Genomic DNA, 21,617 nt, shown 5'->3' with positions numbered 1-21,617 from the left:
TATTCTAGCATGGAACACTAGCTTCCTAGCTAACTGTATGGTGCTCATATTGTCACAATAACTGACAACTAGACCATCTCTTTGCATATCCAAATCACCTAATAACTTTTGTAGACTTACCACCTCACATGCTACCATAGCAGCGCCTTTGTACTCAACCTTTGTACTCAATAAAGCAATTGTATATTGCTTTTTTTCTACTCCATATAACTAATGCACTACTAGGAAAAAACATGAATCTTCTGGTAGATCTTTGGTCAAATATACTACAAGCCCAATCTATATCTGTATATCCAAACACATGTATATACTTATCTACCTCATTAAAAAATCCATAATATAATCTAGACTTCATATACCTCAATATACATCCAACTGCATCTACATGAGGCTTTCTAGGCATGTGCATAAACTATCTGAAAAGACCAACAATATAACTCAAGTCTGAGCTTGTGATAGTCATGTAAATTAGACTCCTTACTATCCTCTTGAACATTGTAGGGTATTCTATCTCATTTCCAATATCAATACTCAACTTGATATTTCACTCCAATGGTACTAAAAGAGGCTTACTCACTGTGATGCCATACTTGGATAACATATTCAAGTCAAATTGCCTTTGGGATAGCCATATACCATCATCACATTTGATCACCTCAATACCAAGAAAGTACCTTAGTTTACCCAAATCCTTCATCTCAGAATTCTTTTCCAAAAGATCTTTAACTTCAAAAAGCCCACCGTCACTATTACTTGTAATAATCAATTCATCCACATAGATGACTATGATGACCAAAATTGCATCTCCCTTTCTCATATAAAGTGAGTGATTAATATCAGAAACATAAAAGCCAATGTCAACAAGATACTCTCTAATATTTCCAAACCATGTTGTAGGTGCTTGCTTCAGTCTATAGAGTGTCTTCTTTAACCTATAACATATATGGACTGCTAAAAATCTTCATTACTTATAGGCTACTTTATATATATCTTTTTTGTCACTTTTAACACCGGTATAAGGCCTATATCTTGTAGTGACCTACCCAATTGAGATAGTCAAAAGTGGGATTTCATGTATACGTACCGTAGTAAAGGGACTAGTTTGGGTATTAAGGAGGCCACTTACAAAATCCATATATTCAAATCTATAGTAAAAGATGTAAGGACTTTCCCTATATATGTAATTTGTATACTATTTGTAGAAAATTAGCAAGCCTAATTTATTGATTCTTCTTGGAAAATGCCATATGTGGGGGATTGAAAAACTAACTTTGAGATGAGGGAGTGGGACCCCTTGAAAGGCAACCTAAGTGGGAGAAAAATGGATTGTTACGGCCACTAAAGCATGAGTGCAAGCAACAAATATGAGCATTAGCTACACACCACACACAAATGCATAATGTAAGCATAAGGTGTGAGTGATGGTTGAGGTTGCATGCTTAAGTGCATGTGCATGGTAATGGCACACATGCCTTCTTTACCTTTTGATGAATGAAACATTTGGTTTTATCTTTTCATTTGCTATAGGTGGTGTAAATAAGAAGTTTGATGGCTTAAGGAATCAAATATTTCAATTAACCTTTGCATTCGTGACAAAGTAGAGCTAAATAGAGATTGGAAAAAGAAAGAGTCTTAGCCAATTGAAAGGATGAATGCTTCAATATGATTGGAAAAATCACTTATCTTCTTTTCCCCGATAGGTGCTCTTATTTTGGCACATGTGGCAGAGGCATATGGAGGCCGTTAATTCCAAATGGCAAAGAAGACTTAGATGAAAGCTTCACAAATTGTTGGATGATTATGGTTGAAACGAGGCAAAGAAATATTGATATATAACATGAGTTGGGGTGCTCTTGGAGTGGCGGCATACACATTTAGCGGGGGCTAGATGATGGGATGGGTGGTGAAACGGAACAACATGGTGTGGCGGTAGATGTGGTGAGGCTCGACGATGACGGAAGGGAAGTTGGGGTGGTGGACGGCGTCAGGGAAGCCTTGGGTCTCCAAGCAAAGCGCGTCCTCCGCGTTATACACGGCGCCGTCCTTGCCCTTGATGTTGCTGAGCCAGTGGGCGCTGTAGAATTGCATGCCCGGCTGGTTGGTGAAGAGCCGCATGGAGCGGCCGCTGCGGGGATCAGAAACCGTGGCGGCGGGCCACAGGAGGCCGCCACGTGGGCGCCGGATGCCCTGGCGGCCGGTTTTGGCCAACTGGTAGTTGATGTCGTAGCCACCTGGGAGCTGGTCGATGCGGCTGCCGATGACGGCGGGGCGGGCGAAGAAGTCGTAGGGGGTGCCCCGGACGGGCGCCAGCTGGCCGGTGGGGATGGCGCTCTCGTCCGTGGGAGTGACCTTTTTGCCGAAGATCTGGAGGATGTCGTGGAGGATGGGGCCGCTGTTGTGGCCGCCCAGGTTCCAGTAGGTGTGCTGGGCCAAGTTCAGCGGCGTGGCCTTGCTCCCCACCACCCCTCGCATCTCCACCTCCAGCTCCATCGCCCCCGTCAGCTCGTACCTCACGCTCACATTCACTGCTCCCGGAAACCCTGTATGTAGCCAAAAAAACCAACACAAACACTAATTAAGCATTAGGACAGTACATTTGAAGGCCTAAATTTGACAGGATGCCCATGCCCAATATTCAACTATGTTTACTTATTCTCATTTATTAAGCCTCAAATAACCTAAATGCTTGATATGCTATAAATACTATCAATGAAAATATAGATATCCTATACTTCATATTAATGGGAAAAAACAAATAACATCAAACAAGTATGTAAAACTAGATATGATATATTTAATACAAATGGAAAATGACCAACAAAAAAAAAACTTTAACAATATGTGGCATTTGTCAACTGCAAATTTTTTAAAAGACTTGTTTTGAGGGGCATAATCCAAAAATATAGGCATGGCAATCGAGCCTCAGAAGTAATGTCACAAAAGGAAACATTATGTTTTGGGGCCTAGTAATTTGTTTGGTGCATTCATAGCTTGAGAGCAAGTAAGAGCAGTGACACACTTAAGTCATCAACATGTGTGTGAGTTATGGTGAAACTCACTTCAGCTTCCCCATGCAAATCATTGACTTGCAGACCCTACTTCTAACTAAGGAGAGTGAACATACTCAATAGGAGAGAGAATGACTTGAATAAGAGAGAGAAGTTGTACCGAGCCAAGAAATAGAATTTATTGACCATTCATGCAATGCCATCTAGATAAAATTCATCCAATTCATGTAGTCTCTCTATTTTTGAAGGTACTCCATTAACTCCTGCCAGTTTTGACATTCAGGTCAACAAAATTTAGATCATCAATCCATGTGTCCCCATCATGCAGACTTCAACAAGTAGAATTCATTGAGCATGGCCCATCTCTAATATGTTAAAAGGAAGCACTATGTTGAAAATGCTAGTGTCAATCGATGTTCTATTTAAATAATGTCACATTATTAGGTCACGTGTAGTTATATTACTTTGGAAAGTGGCCCAAAAGTGTATGTTTCACATGGTATATAACGATTTGAAGTCAAGATGCAACTCACTGAAAACCTCTTTTTACTTTTTGTGACATAAGCCACATGCCCAAATGCCCCTTTTTGCAAAAATGTAGACAAAAGTGCATGCAAGTGTCAACTAGCATTGCTCCTATGTGCAAATAGGATGGCTTGCAAACCCAAGAAAGTATGGACAATAGAAATATATTGCACTAAGACCCTCAACATCAATTAAACCTACAAACGGAGATGACCAACCAAGCCTTCAACTCGGCAATAGCTCAATCTTTCATGAACACATAATGTGAATATAGGCTTAGTGACCTAGCAAGACTTGAATCCATAACCTTTTGGATGGTCTATATTCAGAAGCTACCCTTATCAAGCGTGTTTAAGACCCTATAAAGAAACCCATCATATACATGTTGAGATAATTCTAGTATCTCCTAATATAGAATGCTCCCTCTTAATTCAACATACTCTATATGCACACTTTTTAGTGTAGAAGATTGAGTAGTAATGCATCCATGATATATATGCAAGTCAAATACTCCCTTTTAATTCAAGGGACTACACACACACACACACACACATTCTCATGATTGCATATAACTACACCCAATGTAGAATATTGTTGAGTATTAATGCAACCTCTATATATATGTAGGTCACATAGATTATAATTATCATAGTAGTTAACTTAGATAGAATGCACCTTTTAAAAAAGTGCTTTCCTAGAGCCACAACCTCATGATTATAGCACAATATGCAACTGTTCTTTCACCTTTTAGACTAGTTATTATGTTTTCCATTACTAGAAATTAATTTAATCCTCTTCCTTTATTTTGATTTTCATTCTGATAGTTTAAGTTATACATGAGTAGGCCATCCTAAAAATTTCACATGCTTTTGTCTCTAATCTGTAGCAAGATATCCTCAACCTTAATCTTAAAGTCTAGAGCTTCTCATCCCACTATGGTAAGAGGTCAATGAAAAGACACATGGCCTACAAAAGTTTATACAGTTTCTGATGATATCCTTAGGTCTATCGGGATTTCTTAGAAAATAAAGCATCAAATTACACATATTGCACTGGCTTTGAAGCAACTTTGATCCACCTACTCGGATATGCAAGCCACATGTGCAACTATTTTTTGCGATTTATGAGGCTCTTATTTTCAAATCTTTGTCTTTGATAAGGAAAATTGACATGTTATGAGGCCCTCTCACATATAGATTGGAGCTACTTTTGAGGAGAGAAACATTCGGACAACCGTTCTCCCTTTTAAATTTTTCCTAGAGGAACTACAATTCAACTAGTAAGGATGATGTCTATGTGGCTTGAAAATTTTTATTGCACTTTCTAATCACCTATAGCCTATGCACATGAGGTTCTTGCAAAGAAATGACTAAGCAGTGAAGTCTTATAAATGCCTGGCTTTTGCACACATGAGAGAGAAATATGATCCCATTTAGTGGTTGGGCAACTCCTTTTATGGATGCACTTTTTGTATGCAAACTAATGAAATCACTTAGTGTTTGGGAGAACTTATCAAAGTAAGCATTATGAGAGAAAATTTCTTCGTAAACCTCTAGGCTCTCTAATAAAGTGAGCCAGAAAAGGTGGTGCAACATCACCAAACACCAATGGGATCCTTTACGAGATGCTTTTTTTATTGTAATGTTGTTATATTAAATAAGAAAAGAATATCTACATCTTCCCTCAAAAGTAACAAGAAGATGAGTCTTAACTAATATAATCAGGTAAACTCTCCATAAAACGTTATGAAATACTTTATAACTCAATGTCTTTTAACCAAGGCCCTTGAGAGCTATCACAATACCCAACTTACGCTCTTGAACATTCAAGGTTGCATATTTGGAGCCTTTCCAAAATAACTTGGAGTTTCTAAGTGCAACATCTTAAAAGACACTTCACATATGAGTTTTTGCTTCTTGCCAATGAGCCAAAATCTCCAAATATGGCTCCCTTTGCATCAATTTCATATTGTATGCCAACTTCTTTCACCCATCTGGATAACAATCCCAAAACAAATGTTGAACCATCTCCTAATGTCTACCACATACAACACACCATGGGGGAGCTCTACCACTTTTAGTGATCCTTTCATGGGTAGAAAGCTTGTTTATAATTACTCTCCATAAGACTACACTCAACCTTCTAAATAGGGTGTAGGCCTAGATCCATCTAATTCTCCACTTCCACATCCTTAGCTTCATTCCAGAGTATCTTCTTTTCTGGTAGTGTTGGGCCTTAAACATATGCTGAATATTGAAAGGTTGAAAGTCTTCTTACTTATCAGCATCCAAGAGAAACTTACCTTTATCCATCTTGTAGCAGTTTAGAGGACTACGTGATTGAATTCTACATGAGGTAGGCCAATCCTTATGCCAATGTGAAAAGATGACTTGTAGCCAACCACCTTCAAGATCATATAGATTAAGCTTCAACCCAACAATCTCATCCTCCTTGGGTCCTAGACATCACACCATCTCCTTATCCTTAGTGATGAGATCTTTTGGATATTCTAGCATTAACCATAATTTACAAAATCCATATAGATAGGCTACCCTTGTAAACCATATAGATTGTAGTAAGGTGGAGCCACCCCTTCCATTAGTATTTCCATCCCAATCCACTCCTTGGATAACTTTTTTTATGTGAGCACAAGTTCATTGGTAACTTTCGATCCTTGAACCTTAATTTTTAGGTTGGTGGAAAAGTGCAAATCCTCCCACTTGAGGCCTTTCCATTGACCTACTAGGACCTTAGCTGCCTACTAATCCAATGTCTTAACAATGAAGCCCAAGGTTTTTGGGCATGGAAATGGACAAGAGGGGAGTGGTGAGGAACCCAAGAGTGCACACATACAAAAGGAATGGAAACTTGAGAACACAGAGAGATAGGAGTGAAATCTTCTTCTTTTTCTTTCTTCTTCTTTCACACAAAAGAATTAAGTCTACAACATGATTAAAAACTAATATAAAAGTACAACAATATATGTACATGTGATGTATAAGTGTGAACTCGCTAAGAAAAGAAGAGGTGACACAATAAGTATGCCATAACCAAGGGTGGACTACGTGGCTATAGTCCAGTTGTAAAATCACTAGCATATTCTCATGGCCTGGTCACTTGACACACTAGTGAATAATATTGTACCACATCACCAAGGCACATAATGGATTCCAGCTCATGTAGAGCTCGACATCTCAGCACTCCCCCTTGAGCTCAGTATGAGCTCGTAAACTCCAAGTATAGTCTTAAAGCATTGAAGCTTCTTAGCTCCCAAGGCCTTAGTGAAAACGTCAGCAACTTGATCCTCTATGGTGACATAAACCAAGTCAATATGACCTTCCAGAACCTGCTTCCAAATGAAATGGTAATGGACCTCCATGTGTTTGGTCTATGCATGATATACTAGGTTTCTAGTCAATTGAATGCTATTAAGGTTATCATAGCAATGGATGATAACCTTCTTATCCATCTACATTCTCAAATCACTAACAAGTAACTTATGTAACCAAGCTATATGTAATAAAGAAAAATTTATACCTTAGCCAATATTAAGCCTTAGGTCTAGGGTTAAATATAAAATACTAAATTGTAACTTGCCAAGGATCTTTTGGCCAATTGTTAACATTTCTTGTTCGAGGTTTCCATCTCCCACCATCCATTGAGGGTGCATACTCTTTGGCCACCATGGCATTGGGGTGGATTCCATACCCCTCCATAGCATGAGGAGAATATCATGATGTAGCCTCTGATGAATGATTCTTAACCTTTTTAATTCAATTGGTAACATGATTCATAGTAGTCTAACAACCTTGGCTATGGCTTTCTTGGCATTTTATTGTATTTCTTTTATTTCAATGTTTTTAGATTGCTTTGAAAATTTTCTTCTTTACACTACCTCACATGTAACTGCAATCATAACATATTTATACTCTGTCTTTGTACTAGAAAGACAACTATTGGCTCTTTCTTGTTGCTCCAAGTAACAGTAGTACTGCCAAAGAAAAACATAAAACCACTGGTAGATCCCCTATCTAAAATACTACCAGTCCAATCTGCACCTATGTAGCCATGCAAGTCCAATGGTATACCTGCACCATAGAATAAGACATAGTCTAATATAGACTTGACATAGCATAACGTGAACTACACTACATCCAAGTGTGGCTTCCATGGAAACTGTATAAAGGAACTCTCCAAAATGGCTATGTAGTTTAGGTCTAGACTAGTGATTGTCAAATAGATAAGGCTTCCTACAATCTTCTAATACATCGTGTCCTTCTCAATTAAATCACCCTCATGTGCACTAAGCTTAGCATTAATATCCCAAAGGAATAGAAATAGACTTGCAATCAACCACACCATACTTCTTCAACATGTCCAATGCATATTGTATATGTGACAATCACATACCCTCTGGAGTTCTAATTACCATTGTACCAAGAAAATAGTGCACCTCTCCCAAATCCCTTATCTCAAATTCAGTCTTGAGGAGACCCTTCACATGGTCAATTTTTTCTCACTATCATCCATAATGATCAAATTATCTAGATATATAGTAATAACTATAATACTTGCTTCACTCTCATAGATATAGAGGCATGATCCAACCCTTTGATGTATACCCTTTGGTAATTAATCATGCCCTATAACACTCAAAAGATCTATATGTCTTATGCTTAACCTTTAAACCCATTTGCAACCAATAGCTTTATTGCCTTTAGGTAATGGCACCAACTCCCATGTGCCATTATCCACAAGTACAATTATTTTTTCATCCATAGCACCATTCCAATACTTATTACCCACTATATCCTCAAAAAAAGTGGGTTCCATATCCTACACAACCTTAGCCATGTATACATAGTGATGTGCTATATAGCTATCATATGTCAATGGCTATGTTGGCTTTCTTACTCTACTTGACATGTGTAGACATGGATCATTACCAGGTGCTTTAGCATCCTCTTGTACATTCCACACACCAATTGTTTTGATAGACAAAATCCCAAACTCCTTATCCAAGCTCTACTTAGAGCCATCTGAATCAACAACAACATGAGAGCAACCTGATTATACATCTGTTATAATAGGTGAGCTCCCAACTTTCTCTTTACATTTTCTTAACATATGTTATATACGTGGTGAGGAACCTATGGCCTCAATCTACCACTCCAAGGCCTATCAATAGGATGATGACTAGAAGACTCTTGTGGTCTACTCAATATCTCTAATTGCTAACATGTTTTCTACATAGCCACACTCTCGTGCTCATTAATCCCAATTGCATTTGATACATTATTGTACCAGCTACTCATTTCATAAAAAACAACATCCCTACTAACTCTCAGCTCACATATAACAGGGTTATAACATATATATCCCTTCTACTCAAGAGAATGTCCAACAAATATATATGTTTCTACTTTGGGATCCAATTTACTTTGTAACTCTTCAGGAATATGCCTATAAGAAATATATCTAAATGTTTTCAGATGAGACAATTTTGGTTTCTCACCTATAAACTTCTCTTTTCGTATCATACCATGCACAACAGCAATGGGTGTCTTATTTATAATATATACAGAAATAGGCAAGTGCTTCAGTCCCAATAGTAATGAGATAAGTTTCTTGCTAATATCAATGCATGAGCATGTTCTTTCACTCATTAACTCCATTTTGTTGCGAAGTATATCTATATGTATACTATCTTTGTATTCCATTTTTTTTACAAAAAATCAAATAACTCATTGGAGAGATGTTCACCCCCTCCATCAAGGAGAAGAAGAGCTTCTCCATGGTCCCCCATTCTCACACACATACTCTCTCTCCCTCTCTCACACTCCCTCTCTCCCTCTTTCATATACAAGAAGGTAGCAAGAGCAAGAAGTAAGAAGAGAATAAGTTTGGCCACACACAAGAATGAGCTTCTTCATTCATTTCTTGACCCCTTTGTCCCCTTTTTGGTCTCGCCTTTTTGGTCTGGTCTTTGTCCATTCCTATACTCTCACTTTTTCTCCTTCATATTAGCGTAGGCCTCAACCTGAGGCTGTTATTCCTTTTTACAACTTGCACAAGAGAGAGCCTAATGCTCTTTTACAAAATGAATTGAAATGCGTCCGATGCTTTTCTTACTAGCATATTAAGGTACGCTTATTATTGTGTGCTTCCTTTTATATTTGAGACTTTTTCCTACACTTCATGGCTTCAGATTTTTTTGAGTGCACCTTTATCCTTTGTCTTCCTCTTGCCTTCGAACTTTCTTCCATTTCACTTTTCTACCTTGGTCTTCCAAGAGTGTAACATCGTTCCATAAGAATACCATTTGAACCATAAAAATCCATGAGATTATCATTTTTCTATTAAATTTTGCATTATGGATTTTACAGTTTTGATTCTTATTATGTGAATTATTGAAAATTATTAATTATTATATAATTTTAAATATATTCACGCATATTCAATCATTTTTTATCACAAGAACAAAAAATTCATCATAAACATTAAAGAAAATACGCTTATTCTATAATCTGTATGGATAAGCCTTCTTTCCAACCAAAGCCTTAAAGCTTTTAAAGTGAGTAAACACTTCACTTTTCTTATGCATAAAGTAAACACATACTTTGCGAGTATGATTATCAATGGAAAATTCATGACACGTGCAACCACTCACAATTACAATCTTTGTAGGATCCCACATATCAAAATGTATTAATTCAAGTGGCTTCTTGCATACATGTTTTTCATGTGAAAACGCATGTATTGGTTGCTTTCCAAATTAACATGATTCACATACTTTATGCATCCCAACAACTTTAAACTTCGGTAAACCATTCACAACCTATTTTGACTACATGTCTTTCAGTCGTTGTATATTCACATGACCAATTCTCTTATATCAAATTTCAATATAAGCCATAACACGTAAACCTTGTGTAAACATAGCAACATTCATTTCAGATAGACTTACATCAAGTGTAAGTAATTTTGAGCATGTTTTCTTTTTGCAATCAACCTACAAATGTTTTTTAGATTTTCTATATAATTGCCATCAAATATCAACCGAACCTACAATCCCTGTTCTACCATCTAATCAACAAAAATCAAGTTTTTTGTAATATTTAGTACACACAATACATAAGCAAGTACTTAGTTTTACCATCTTGCATACTCAAAGAAACGTTTTCAACATGAGTAATGGGATGAGTTATATTATCCCTTGTCTCCAAATAACCTAGAGACTCTGGACTACACGTCTCTCTAAACCACTCTCCATGAGAAGTCAAGTGGTTAGAGACACCTAAGTCTACATACCATATATCATTCTTTGATGAACCATCAGTAGTTATAGTATTCATAAAGTGTTTTATAGCAAACAATTCTTTACTTCTATCATCATTGTTTATACTACTAGATGTATAATTGCCTTGCTGCTTTTTTTCATTTCTACCTTCTTTTTTAAGTAATTTTTAAAAATGTGACCTTTCTAAACACATTGCCAACACTTCTTACCATCACCAAATTTCTATTGCATGTTAGAATCTGCAACTTGGCCTCTTTAACTCTCCCTTCCTTGGAACTCTATCCTCCTCTATTTTGCTATGCATTATAAGTTTTAACCATGACTATCATCTTGGCCTTTGCTATGACTTTTACCTCTACTAGTATAGTAAAATACCTATTTAAACTTGTTCTTGATTTGAAAAGAAGAGGAATCCAAGCCAAGGTTCTTCTCCTCAAGTATCAATAAAAGAAATCAAGTCTACAAAATTAAGAATATCATCCTACGTATTTATAGCTGACCTAAAGCTTGTGTATTTATCTCCAAGTTCATCTAAGCATGCGCACATAATATCATTATCATCAACTACCACACTAATAGATCCAAGATCTTCTACAATACTCGACCTTCAAGGCATAATCATTAATGGACAAGTTCTCTCTTTTCACTTCGTTCATCTCTAACTTGAGCTATAGCTTTCTGGCATTTTTGTTTACTTTGAATATCCTTGCCAAATTCTTCCATACAATAGCAAGGATATCAGATTCCTACAAATAGCCCATCATGCTACTTACGATACTAACTGATAGCTAATATATGACTTTACTCTATATCTGCTTCTAATCTTTCTTAGCATTTACATGTTCTACAGTAGCAGCATTTAATACAGGAACTTTGGGTGTTACTGCCATGTCTCCTTCAATATAATTCCAAAAATCGTTACCCTTCAAGAAATTTTTCATCATAAACTTTCATGTAGGATAATGTTCTTATCAAGCTTCTGGCTCTATTAATGTCGTTGAAGTTGTCAAACATTTTGACAAAACAAACAACTTGCAATAAATTGTAATCTACAAGCAAGCTAATATCAGGTGCATCACAACTAAACACACATCCTTTTTTACTAACTGCACAACAATAATCACAACCTATAATATATATGCAAATGTCTTCTATGTTCACAATCTAACAATCACTTGAAACCTTATAGACTCGAGATCTGTAACTTCTATACTTGTAAATGGTCGATATAGTTGAAACTGCAGTATATCCAAAAACTACTATCGAACCACTTGTGGGTTCAAAGTAGAGGCCAAAATGATCCCAGATGCTAAACGTCAGTGCAAGAGGGGCCTAGAGGATATATATGCCATATATATATTGCTCTTCCTACTTATCAAGTTTCACTACAATCGAAGACTGCAACCTTGCCAACCTCAAGAGCCTTCTACCTCTATAACCCAAGGTAAATTAAGCAAGGTGAAATAATTTCTTACATGTTGCTTGCTTCCTTACTTCATGCTTCAATACCTTCACCTTAGTCTTTAATCAAGCTCTACGTAGCTGTGGAACAGCTCTAATATCATGACAATAAACAAGAGGAGAGAGAGATGAAGAATCCAAGAGCAGACACACAAAAGGAATGGAGACTTAACAACACAAAGGGATAGGATTAAAATATTCTTTTTCTTCTTCCACACAGAAGAACTAAGTCTACAACATGATAAGATACTAATATGAAAGTACCACAACATATGTACATGTGATTACTAAGTGTAAACCCGCTAAGGAAAGAAGAGGTGGCATAATAAGTATACTATAAACCAACGGTGGACTACGTGGATATAGTCCAAGTGTAGAATCACCGATGTATCCTCATGTCAGTCACCTAATATGCCCATTGAATACTACCGTATCATATCACTAAGGCACGTAGTGAATGCTAGTTCATATAGAGCTTGATATCTCAATAGGTCACTCAATCTCTTAGCAACTAAAATATTATTCTAGAAGCCTTAATTTGGAGGGAGTCAATCCCCAAGTCCTCCCTTCTTTTTTGTAGTTGTGTGAAAGTATCCCATGAAATCACATTCCATTGTTAGGATTCACTATTCATCCACAAGAATGAGAAAAAATGCTTTGTTGATGGAGTCCATGCAGTTGTTGTTAAAAAGGAAAAGATAACAACAATGAAAATAATACTTATTACCAAAACAAAGCTAAGGATCACCAACTTTCCTCCAAAGCAGAAGGCTCCTTGGGCCCACTTGGCCAGCTTGACCTTAATCTTGTGGCTAAACCATTGGAATTTATGTTCTTGCATGAGGCCCAATCCCAATGGGCACCTAAAGGATTTAAATACCGCCCCTTTGTGTATCACCCTAAATCCATAATCATATATCCACTTTGTCTACTCATCAATGCCAATATATAACAATTTATTTTTTATTATGCTTATAAGGGATCCAAATACATCAGAGAATACCTCCAATAGAGCATCAACTTGGAATTTCTCAATAGCAATAATACTAGAATTATCATTTGCTGAAAATTGGGATACAAAGTAGTCATTATCTAGTAGTTTTAGCAAATTAAGCATATCTATTTATACCAACCAGTCCATTCTACGAATCAACGAATCAAAAATTATAGCAAAAAGAAAAGGAGCTAAAGGGCATCCCTACATAACTAATTTAGCCAAGTCAAAGGCATTTGATAGGAATCCATTAACATTCACTTACACTATAGAATTGGAAAAAAAAAAGAGTTAAACATTCGTATGAAGCCTCCCCCAAATCCCATCCACTCCAAGCTATAGGTAATAACATCCCATGCCACTCAATCATAGGCCTTATCAAAATCCATATTGATTAGGATTGCATGCCAGTCATTGGCAATTGTCTAATATATGGTTGTGGTCAGATTCAATATAGCATCTTGGATCTACCGTTGAAAGACATTCATATTGTCTTTGATGTAACACCTTAGAGAGTAGAAATTTGATCCCTAAGGCTAAGTATACCTTAGCCACTATTTTATAAGACACAATAAGCATGGTTAGAGTCCTACATTGCCTCAGTTTCCATCTCTTTGGTCCTTTCAAGCTAAGCTTGATCATCTCCAAATTTACTTCATGAGGGAGGTGACCTTTCTTACACCACTCATTAACAGTTCTTGTTGTGTAATCCATTTGAGTCTTCTACCACATAATCTTATAGAATTCCACAAGTAAGCTATCTATGCCAGGATTCTTTCCATTCTTCATGCTCATAAGAGCACACTCAACCTTATCCATTGTCAAGGGAGAAAGGTGGGTAGCTTGTTCCTTTGAAAGTAAAAGCCCTAATCTATCAAAGGACCTACACATCTTGCTCTCATAGTCCCATGGTATGCTAAAAGAATGGCCAACAATACTTGCCAATGCTCCTTAAAGGGATCTAAGATGCCTTTTTTATCCACATCTCTCCTTCTTGCACCACCTTCAATGCAATTAATTTTCTCTTCCTTACCCTTCTTCTTCAAAATACCAAAATAGAAGGATAACACAATGTCTCTATAAGCTTCCCATTTAGCTTTCGATTGGATTTTTGTAGCTCGAAGAACTTTACAGGCTTCTTGAGTCTTAAGGAATAATTTAGTCTCTTGCAACATATTCCACACAAGAAAGTTTAGCGAAAGAGAAGCAATAGAGAGAAGACCATATGTAGCTCAGGTAGTTGTGAAAAATGCGGGATCTAGAGCATGGCATAACCGGAAGCTATGGAGGATGGAAAGAGAAGTGTAGACTCATGATGGAATGGACACTGTTTGTTACACAAGTGAATTAGGTTCCAAGATTGAGACTTGGACTCATAAACACAATCTTGTGTATGTGGACAATGACATTGACACTTTACTGAAATGAAAAGAGTACTATCATTGCATTAAGAAAGGAAGCAAGTACAATGCTTTATAGGAAAGTAGGAAACTGCAGTAAGCACCATTGTGCATATGGGATAAGTTAGCCTGCATGTCCTTGACCCTGAGACTCCATACAAAGAGGCTGTTTGAGTGTGATTGCTGATTCTCAACACCCCTCCTCAATCACAACTAGGAAAGGCACTGAGTGTGTAGAGGCTATAATGAGAACCACCTGCAAAGTGTGGGCATACCAAAACATGGCAAAACACCAGAGGCTGTTGCAGAAAAAGCTAAGTGTGGGTACCATAAACATGGTGGACATCCAGAGGCTGTAACAGGGGCCTCACAAAGTGTACATGGACTATAATGCCAAGTTACATAAGGAGTTTACAAAGCTTATGGCAGGAAACATTAGGGCAAGGAAAATACAAGGCTATTAAAACAGTCTATCAGAATTATGAGAGTACAAGGACTGATGAGTCTTGTCCTTCCGATCCTGGTGGTCTTCATCTTCATCTTCTTCCTTTGCTCCATTTTCTTCTTCTTCTTTGACTGCGACTAGATAGGCCTTTTGGGATCTCTTTCTTGCGTGGCAGAACTTCTCGGTGTGTCCGGTCCTTTTGCAGAAGTCACAAAAGAGCTGATCCTTCTTGCCTTTGTACCTGTTGCCAACATATAATGCATGCTCATCTCTAGAGGTACTTGGTTCTTCTTTGGTTTTTAGCTTCTTTTCTTCTTCTAACAGTGATGCCTGGATATCAACAAGTTCAGGATTTGGCATGTTGATTAAAGTTGTTGATACGTTATTATATTCAGGAGGCAAGCTCTTAAGTAGAACACCGATACAAACATCTTCATCCATTTTAATGTTGATTCCTGCAAGTTGGGTTAGGAGTCCTTCCATGTAATTAAGATGTGTGGCAAGTGATGTGCTTGACTTCATTTCAAGCCTGAAGAACTCAATCAAGAGACCATACTTTGATGATTTAGATTGTGCACCGAACAGGGTGTCAAGTCTTTTCCATGTATCCTGTGAGGTCTCACAGTTATCCACATGGTGGATATAACTGTCGTCTAGCTCCAGTTTGATAATGGCCTAAGCTCTGTCATCATTCTTTTGCCAAGTAGTTGCAAGGTCCGCGTCCCGAGGTTTCTTCTCTTTGCCATTTGTGATGGCCCAGAGAGCCTTCTTCATCAGGATGAGCTTGATGCGGGTTTGCCAAGTGTGGAACCCGACTCCTTTGAATCGAGCATTTGGAGAGTCTTTTCCCATGTTAGATTTACGGGAACAGTACCAAATCAACTTCAGACTTATTGGATTTGAGCAACAGAAGAATTGATTGAGAGACACAAGTGTTAAAAAACACTAACTGAGTGTCAATTAATACCAAATCTGCAAAAGTCTTTTACTCTTTTAAAATCCAAGTGATCTTCCCCTTCTTGATTTGATGCTGATGCCTTCAGATCTGAGTGACAGTACTTTAACGAACTTCAGAGAGTATTGCTCAGTGATTAAAATCACTGTTGATAACTTCAGTGAGAGAAACAGTGAAAAATGTCAAGATTTTGAAGCTTTTGGCTATGGTGGAATTAGGGTTTCTGAGACAGGGGCCTGGTTTTTTTTACTGATTGCAGGAGCTACAGTGGATCATTTTCAAAACTTTTTATATGCCTAGGAAGCTGATTTCATGGGCTACAAAAGCCCTATCATAATCGTCAAAATCGTGGACAGTATGCAGCACGCAGGAGCCGCGAACAGAATCGGCGCAGTCTGGGGCAGCGAGGTCGAATTTGTGCAATGCCAGAGCTGTAGCTTGCCAATGTGGTTGTTTATTGTGTTAGGATGAAGCGCCTTGAGCAGAGGAACAACTCCCTAGAAGAAATCATGGGCTGAAATGGCCTGGTTGAAGAGTTATGGAAGCTCCAAGCAAGGTAGGTCCTGTCTGGCTATGGCAGACACAGAGTAGAGATTGGGGATTTTCACAATGCTGAGCTCCAGATGGTCCAATGTCCTGGATTGATGTGATACAGGGAAGCTCTGTGAGTTGGGGAATACTTTTCCAGAAGGAAGCTCCAAGAGATTTGACCTGTGGAGTGAGATATAAGCAGCTCAATCTGACAGGGTGCTGCTGGCTATGGCTGCCATGGAAGCTTCAGTGAGAGTAGAGTTGGGAGATGAAGTCATGAGCTGACATTGAGCTAGACTGAGGTTGAAAGGAATCAAGAGAGGCTAGACAAGCAATGCCATGCCCAACTGGGCTCTGATACCATGTGAAAAATGCGGGATCTAGAGCATGGCATAACCGAAAGCTATGGAGGATGGAAAGAGAAGTGTAGACTCATGATGGAATGGACACTATTTGTTACACAAGTGATTTAGGTTCCAAGATTGAGACTTGGACTCATAAACACAATCTTGTGTATGTGGACAATGACATTGACACTTTACTGAAATGAAAAGAGTACTATCATTGCATTAAGAAAGGAAGCAAGTACAATGCTTTATAGGAAAGTAGGAAACTGCAGTAAGCACCATTGTGCATATGGGATAAGTTAGCATGCATGTCCTTGACCCTGAGACTCCATACAAAGAGGCTGTTTGAGTGTGATTGCTGATTCTCAACAGTAGTAAGTTTCAAAACAATTTTCCTTTTATGTGTAGCAGCTCAACCATGTGCTTGAATGCCACCACAACAACTTTGTGGTATGCCATCCACCTATTTATGGGGGAAGCATTTCGTTTTTTGTCCTATCCCATACATGTTTCAACTTCATTATAAAGAGAGGATCTTTCAAAAATGATGTGTTAAAAAAGTTGGAAAAGAGGCATGCCTTTGTTGGTGCCACTACTCAATAGAGGATGAAAGGTTCATTGGATGGGGTAATGATTTGATGCTACAAATTTATAAGGACCTCCCATCTAACAATGAGGGATATCCATGTGGCATTATCATTGGTATAAGCCTTGTCCAAGGGTGCAACCCTCTAGTTTTCTCCTCTCTAATGATTATGCCATGTGTAGGGTATATTTTCTCTCCCAATTGTGGTGGCTACATTAAGCAACTTGTGCATGGTTTGAAGGTCATCCCTACTTCTTTCTAAGGGCAAAATCATACTACTACACGTGGCTTGTCTTCTCTATTCATTGTTATGTTCCAATCCCCTATGCACAGGGTCAAAGCATAAGCTAATCTTCCTAATATCATTTTCCATTGTCGACCTCTATGAGCAAAGTTGTTGGAGGCATAGACAGATAGTAGATGTATCTTCTTCTTGCCCATCTCAGTTTCAATAGCCAGTAATGGCCCTTCATGCTCTAACAATAAGATTTTAGGCATTAGCCAACAATCCTTAGCCATCATCATAGAACCAACATTGCCCCAAATACATCTACTGGCTAACTGCAAATAACCTTGAGCTATGAGGCTAATTGCCTCTTCCTCCCCTATCTTTATCACTTGTAACATAGGTACATCAAGGTTTTTCCTACGTGGAATGGTAAAGATAATACCCTTTTCCTTACCTGAGTAGTAGAGACCTCTAACATTCAAGTTGAATGCTAGTCGTCAACTTCTTAGCTACAAAGACTATTTCAGTGGTAAAGATTATCCATAAGCTCCACCTCTTCTCGCAAAGAAGCATAGTAGTTGCAATGGGTTGCAACCAACCAAGGGGATTTGTATGAGCCTCTTAATGGAGATTTTGGACTTCTTTGATTTCTTAACCTTATTGAACTATGCCCTGAGATCAATATCTTCTTTATTGTTATGTTTATCTTTCTTGAGAAAAATCTTTGACATAGTATCCACATTGCTTATAGTTATAACAAGAGTCTAGGAAGCTTCCAAAGTGCACTCACATCCCCTCCAATTAGAGATTTCAATAAAATTTGGAGGATCTCTTCCACAATCTCACAAGGTACATACCTTACAATTCAGTTTGAGAGAGCCAAATGCAAAAGCGTTAGCAGGTATGTATAGGATCTTGCCAAGGGCACTCACTATGGATGTGACTTTTTTGTTAAGCTAGATGGGCAAATCCATGAGGGTAACCCACACTGGGCATTCGTACATAATACTGTGTCTGGAGAAAAGGCAAGAGACCATTATGTAGCAAGAACCAAGTTGCCCTTTTAAGTCATTATAGCACATCCCAACGTTTACCCATTCTTTTTCAGATGGAGAGCTGAGTAAAGCCATGAAGAAGCCTCATCCAACAAACCTAAACTGCAGCATAAAGGCTTTACCTTGATATGTGGCCAAGAACACCAGTTGAACTCTTCCTCTGATGGGGGCTGACCTATGAAATAAAAGAAAACTCCTGCTAATACATAGTCCACATATCGTTGTCTCATTGATTGGATGGGTAAAGGGAGACAGTGGCCTTGTAGTAGGTTTTACCTTCGTCTCAACAGCTTCTACATGCCTTCAACCATTGACCACTAGGAAATACGGGCACTCTGTTTTTGCCATATCATGGCCACCAACGTGAGCGATAGCAGTGTCATCAGCCTCCATGCCTGCTCCATCTACACATGCATGCTTCTTTCTTCTCCGTCTGAGCAATGTCATCAGCCTCCATGGCTACTCCATCTACACAAGCACCAATTGAACTCTTCCTCTGATGGGGGCCGACCTATTAAATAAAAGAAAACTCCTACTGATACATAGTCCACATATCGTTGTCTGATTCATTGGATGGATAAGGGAGACAGTGGCCTTGTAGCAGGTTTTACCTTCAGCAGCAGCTTCTACACGCCTTCAAGCATTGACCACTAAGGAATACGGGCACTCTGTTTCTGCCATATCATGGCCACCAAGGCGAGCAACAGCAGTGTCATCGGCCTCCGTCTCTGCTCCACCTTCACGTGCATGCTCCATTCTTCTCTGTTTGAGCTGTGTCATCAGCCTACATGCCTGCTCCATCTACACAGGCATGCTTCTTTCTTCTCTATCTAAGCATCGAACCCATCGGCATGGACCTATCACAGCACACTGGCCTTCCCCACTGCATGCCCTATCTTTCTCACTCTCATGCTCCATCAGCAGTCTGGTTATCATTGCTTCCAATTTCATCCCTTTATAAGATGCTTTGCAAGCCCTCGTGTGGACTATCCTAGTAGTTCAATTGGATTATGGGATCAATGACCTTTGAAACTTGCACCAAACCTTCTCCACTCCACATCTTTATCATAGGCTTTTTAGTGATTTTTGAGATTTCTCGTTGCGGAACCTACTACCTTTGCTCGCAATTGGTTATAACTTACGTAAACGTTGCTCCTTATGCTAAGGTTGTTTGACCTACTCGAAGGATTCTTCTGCACACTATGCAGAGTTGTTGATGCAGTCGGTCTCATTACTGCTTTAGATATGAAGCCGAGAAAGGCACAATGACGAGCGATGTGAAAATTACTAGAGACATTGCCTCAGAATATAGCTTCGTACCTTGCTCCCCATCGAAGCTGTTGTAGGTGAATATGGCACTTGGACTTCCGTCCCTTCGGTCTAGCTTCGTTTCAGCCTTCCAAAGGACCTTGTCGAACCCAATCGTGCCACCTAGCCACATTGTGAAAGAGCGCAAGGCATTATGGATTAATGTACAGCATAATGTGGAGTCTTGAATATTTTGCCAAATTTTTTATTTTATTAAAAAAAACGTGTGTGTGTTTGTACTTTGTAAGGGCGGGGGGGACTACCATGAAGAGTGTTGTTGCCTTCGTTTCTGGTGAGATTGTATTGCACCCCGTCCAGCACGAAGCTGCCGTTGGCAATTCGGTTGGCCACTCTCCCCACGACAGCTCCGAAGTAAGGAGCGTTCCCATTCTGAAAGTACGATTAGTGAAGAACATAATCAGCAAATTTTATTCATAAACCACTTCATTGATGACCCACCAATCCAGTGTTGCAATGCATCCCATTATTTAATCTAACTCGCAGGGTGTGATTACGTGGTACTCTTGGAAGGTATCGAAGCCGAGGACGACGTCGGCTAGCGTGCCTGCAAATAACTAAGGCTCGCGTGTTAGAGCAGGCGCGCTCACACTCACAGAGAGAGAGAGAGAGAGAGTCTGTGTGTGTGTGTGTGTGTGAGTCCCCTACCATTAGCATCCGGGACAAGAACAGAGGTAATGATAGCTCCCCAGTTGGTGATGGAGATGCTGATGGGGCCTCGTTTCAGTGTAACGAGGACAACAGGCCCCGCAGCAACCTGTCCAAACGGCTGCACACTCACACTTCCTGCTGCTGCAGTAGCCGCATGAGTACCCCCCCTGCAAGAAACTAACCCTACCAGAAGGAAAGCAAGCAGAAGAAGCAGCTGAAGATGCCTTCTCTCGTCCATTCCTTCCATCGCGAGTGTCTTACTCCTTGCTGCTCATTCGGATCTGAATCTTCGGTTATCTTGGAATAGTAGTACTGATCAATGTCGAACAATAAGTTATGATTTCCCTCCCTCTAAGCCTCTCTGGGTTTGCGAGTACTCGACGTTCAACGGTCGAAGAGAAAAACGAGGAGTTGGCCTCTTCTTCGTGCACAGTTGTCCTTTGTTGAATTTTGCAATCCTTGAGAACTCATTATGCCGCTTGGCAACCTGTTATTTGTCTAGGCCAAAGAAAACAAGGTAAAGAGTGATGTAAGAATAAGGAGCATGTTGTTGGAGTTTACACGTCTACGTCTTTAAGCTGATGTAGACATCGATATAGATCAATATTCAAGGCGGCTGAGGCAGTTCCATAAGAATGGATATGAGAAGGTGTATCGATGCCCGTGAATCGTATAAGAGTCTGATTTTTGTAGAGGTCTTTGAGGGACCCGGCTCCCCGAGCTACAAGCAATTGCGGAGTTAGGGAATAGGTATTTAATCAGGCTCTTGATCTTAATCAGTGAGTGATAGTAGATGAGGGTAGT

The 21,617-nt window shown here is 39.0% G+C and overlaps 1 protein-coding gene across 2 annotated transcripts; it reads right to left on the bottom strand.

The window, feature by feature from the left end:
* Positions 1–1,563: 1,563 nt before the first annotated feature.
* Positions 1,564–21,210, bottom strand: LOC148014949 (uncharacterized). 2 transcript variants are annotated; one of them, XM_087665813.1, is made up of 5 exons: positions 20,811–21,210; positions 20,660–20,709; positions 20,408–20,534; positions 20,157–20,267; positions 1,616–2,540 (listed from the first exon to the last, which is right to left on the bottom strand). In XM_087665813.1, exons 1-5 carry the CDS (start codon positions 21,058–21,060, stop codon positions 1,885–1,887), a joined length of 1,194 nt encoding a protein of 397 aa, XP_087521939.1. In that variant the 5' UTR covers positions 21,061–21,210; the 3' UTR covers positions 1,616–1,884. The 2 variants fall into 2 exon arrangements, with proteins under 2 accessions (XP_087521941.1, XP_087521939.1); XM_087665815.1 differs by lacking the exon at positions 20,660–20,709 and having other exon boundaries at positions 1,564–2,540; positions 20,811–20,945.
* Between the last annotated feature and the right edge of the window lie 407 nt (positions 21,211–21,617).

The sequence above is a fragment of the Lygodium microphyllum genome, chromosome 24 (assembly GCF_053477565.2).
Source record: "Lygodium microphyllum isolate KBCC chromosome 24, Lygodium_microphyllum_v1.1.10, whole genome shotgun sequence".
In the NCBI taxonomy this organism is placed as follows: domain Eukaryota; kingdom Viridiplantae; phylum Streptophyta; class Polypodiopsida; order Schizaeales; family Lygodiaceae; genus Lygodium; species Lygodium microphyllum.
This window is presented reverse-complemented; position numbering and strand designations above follow the sequence as displayed.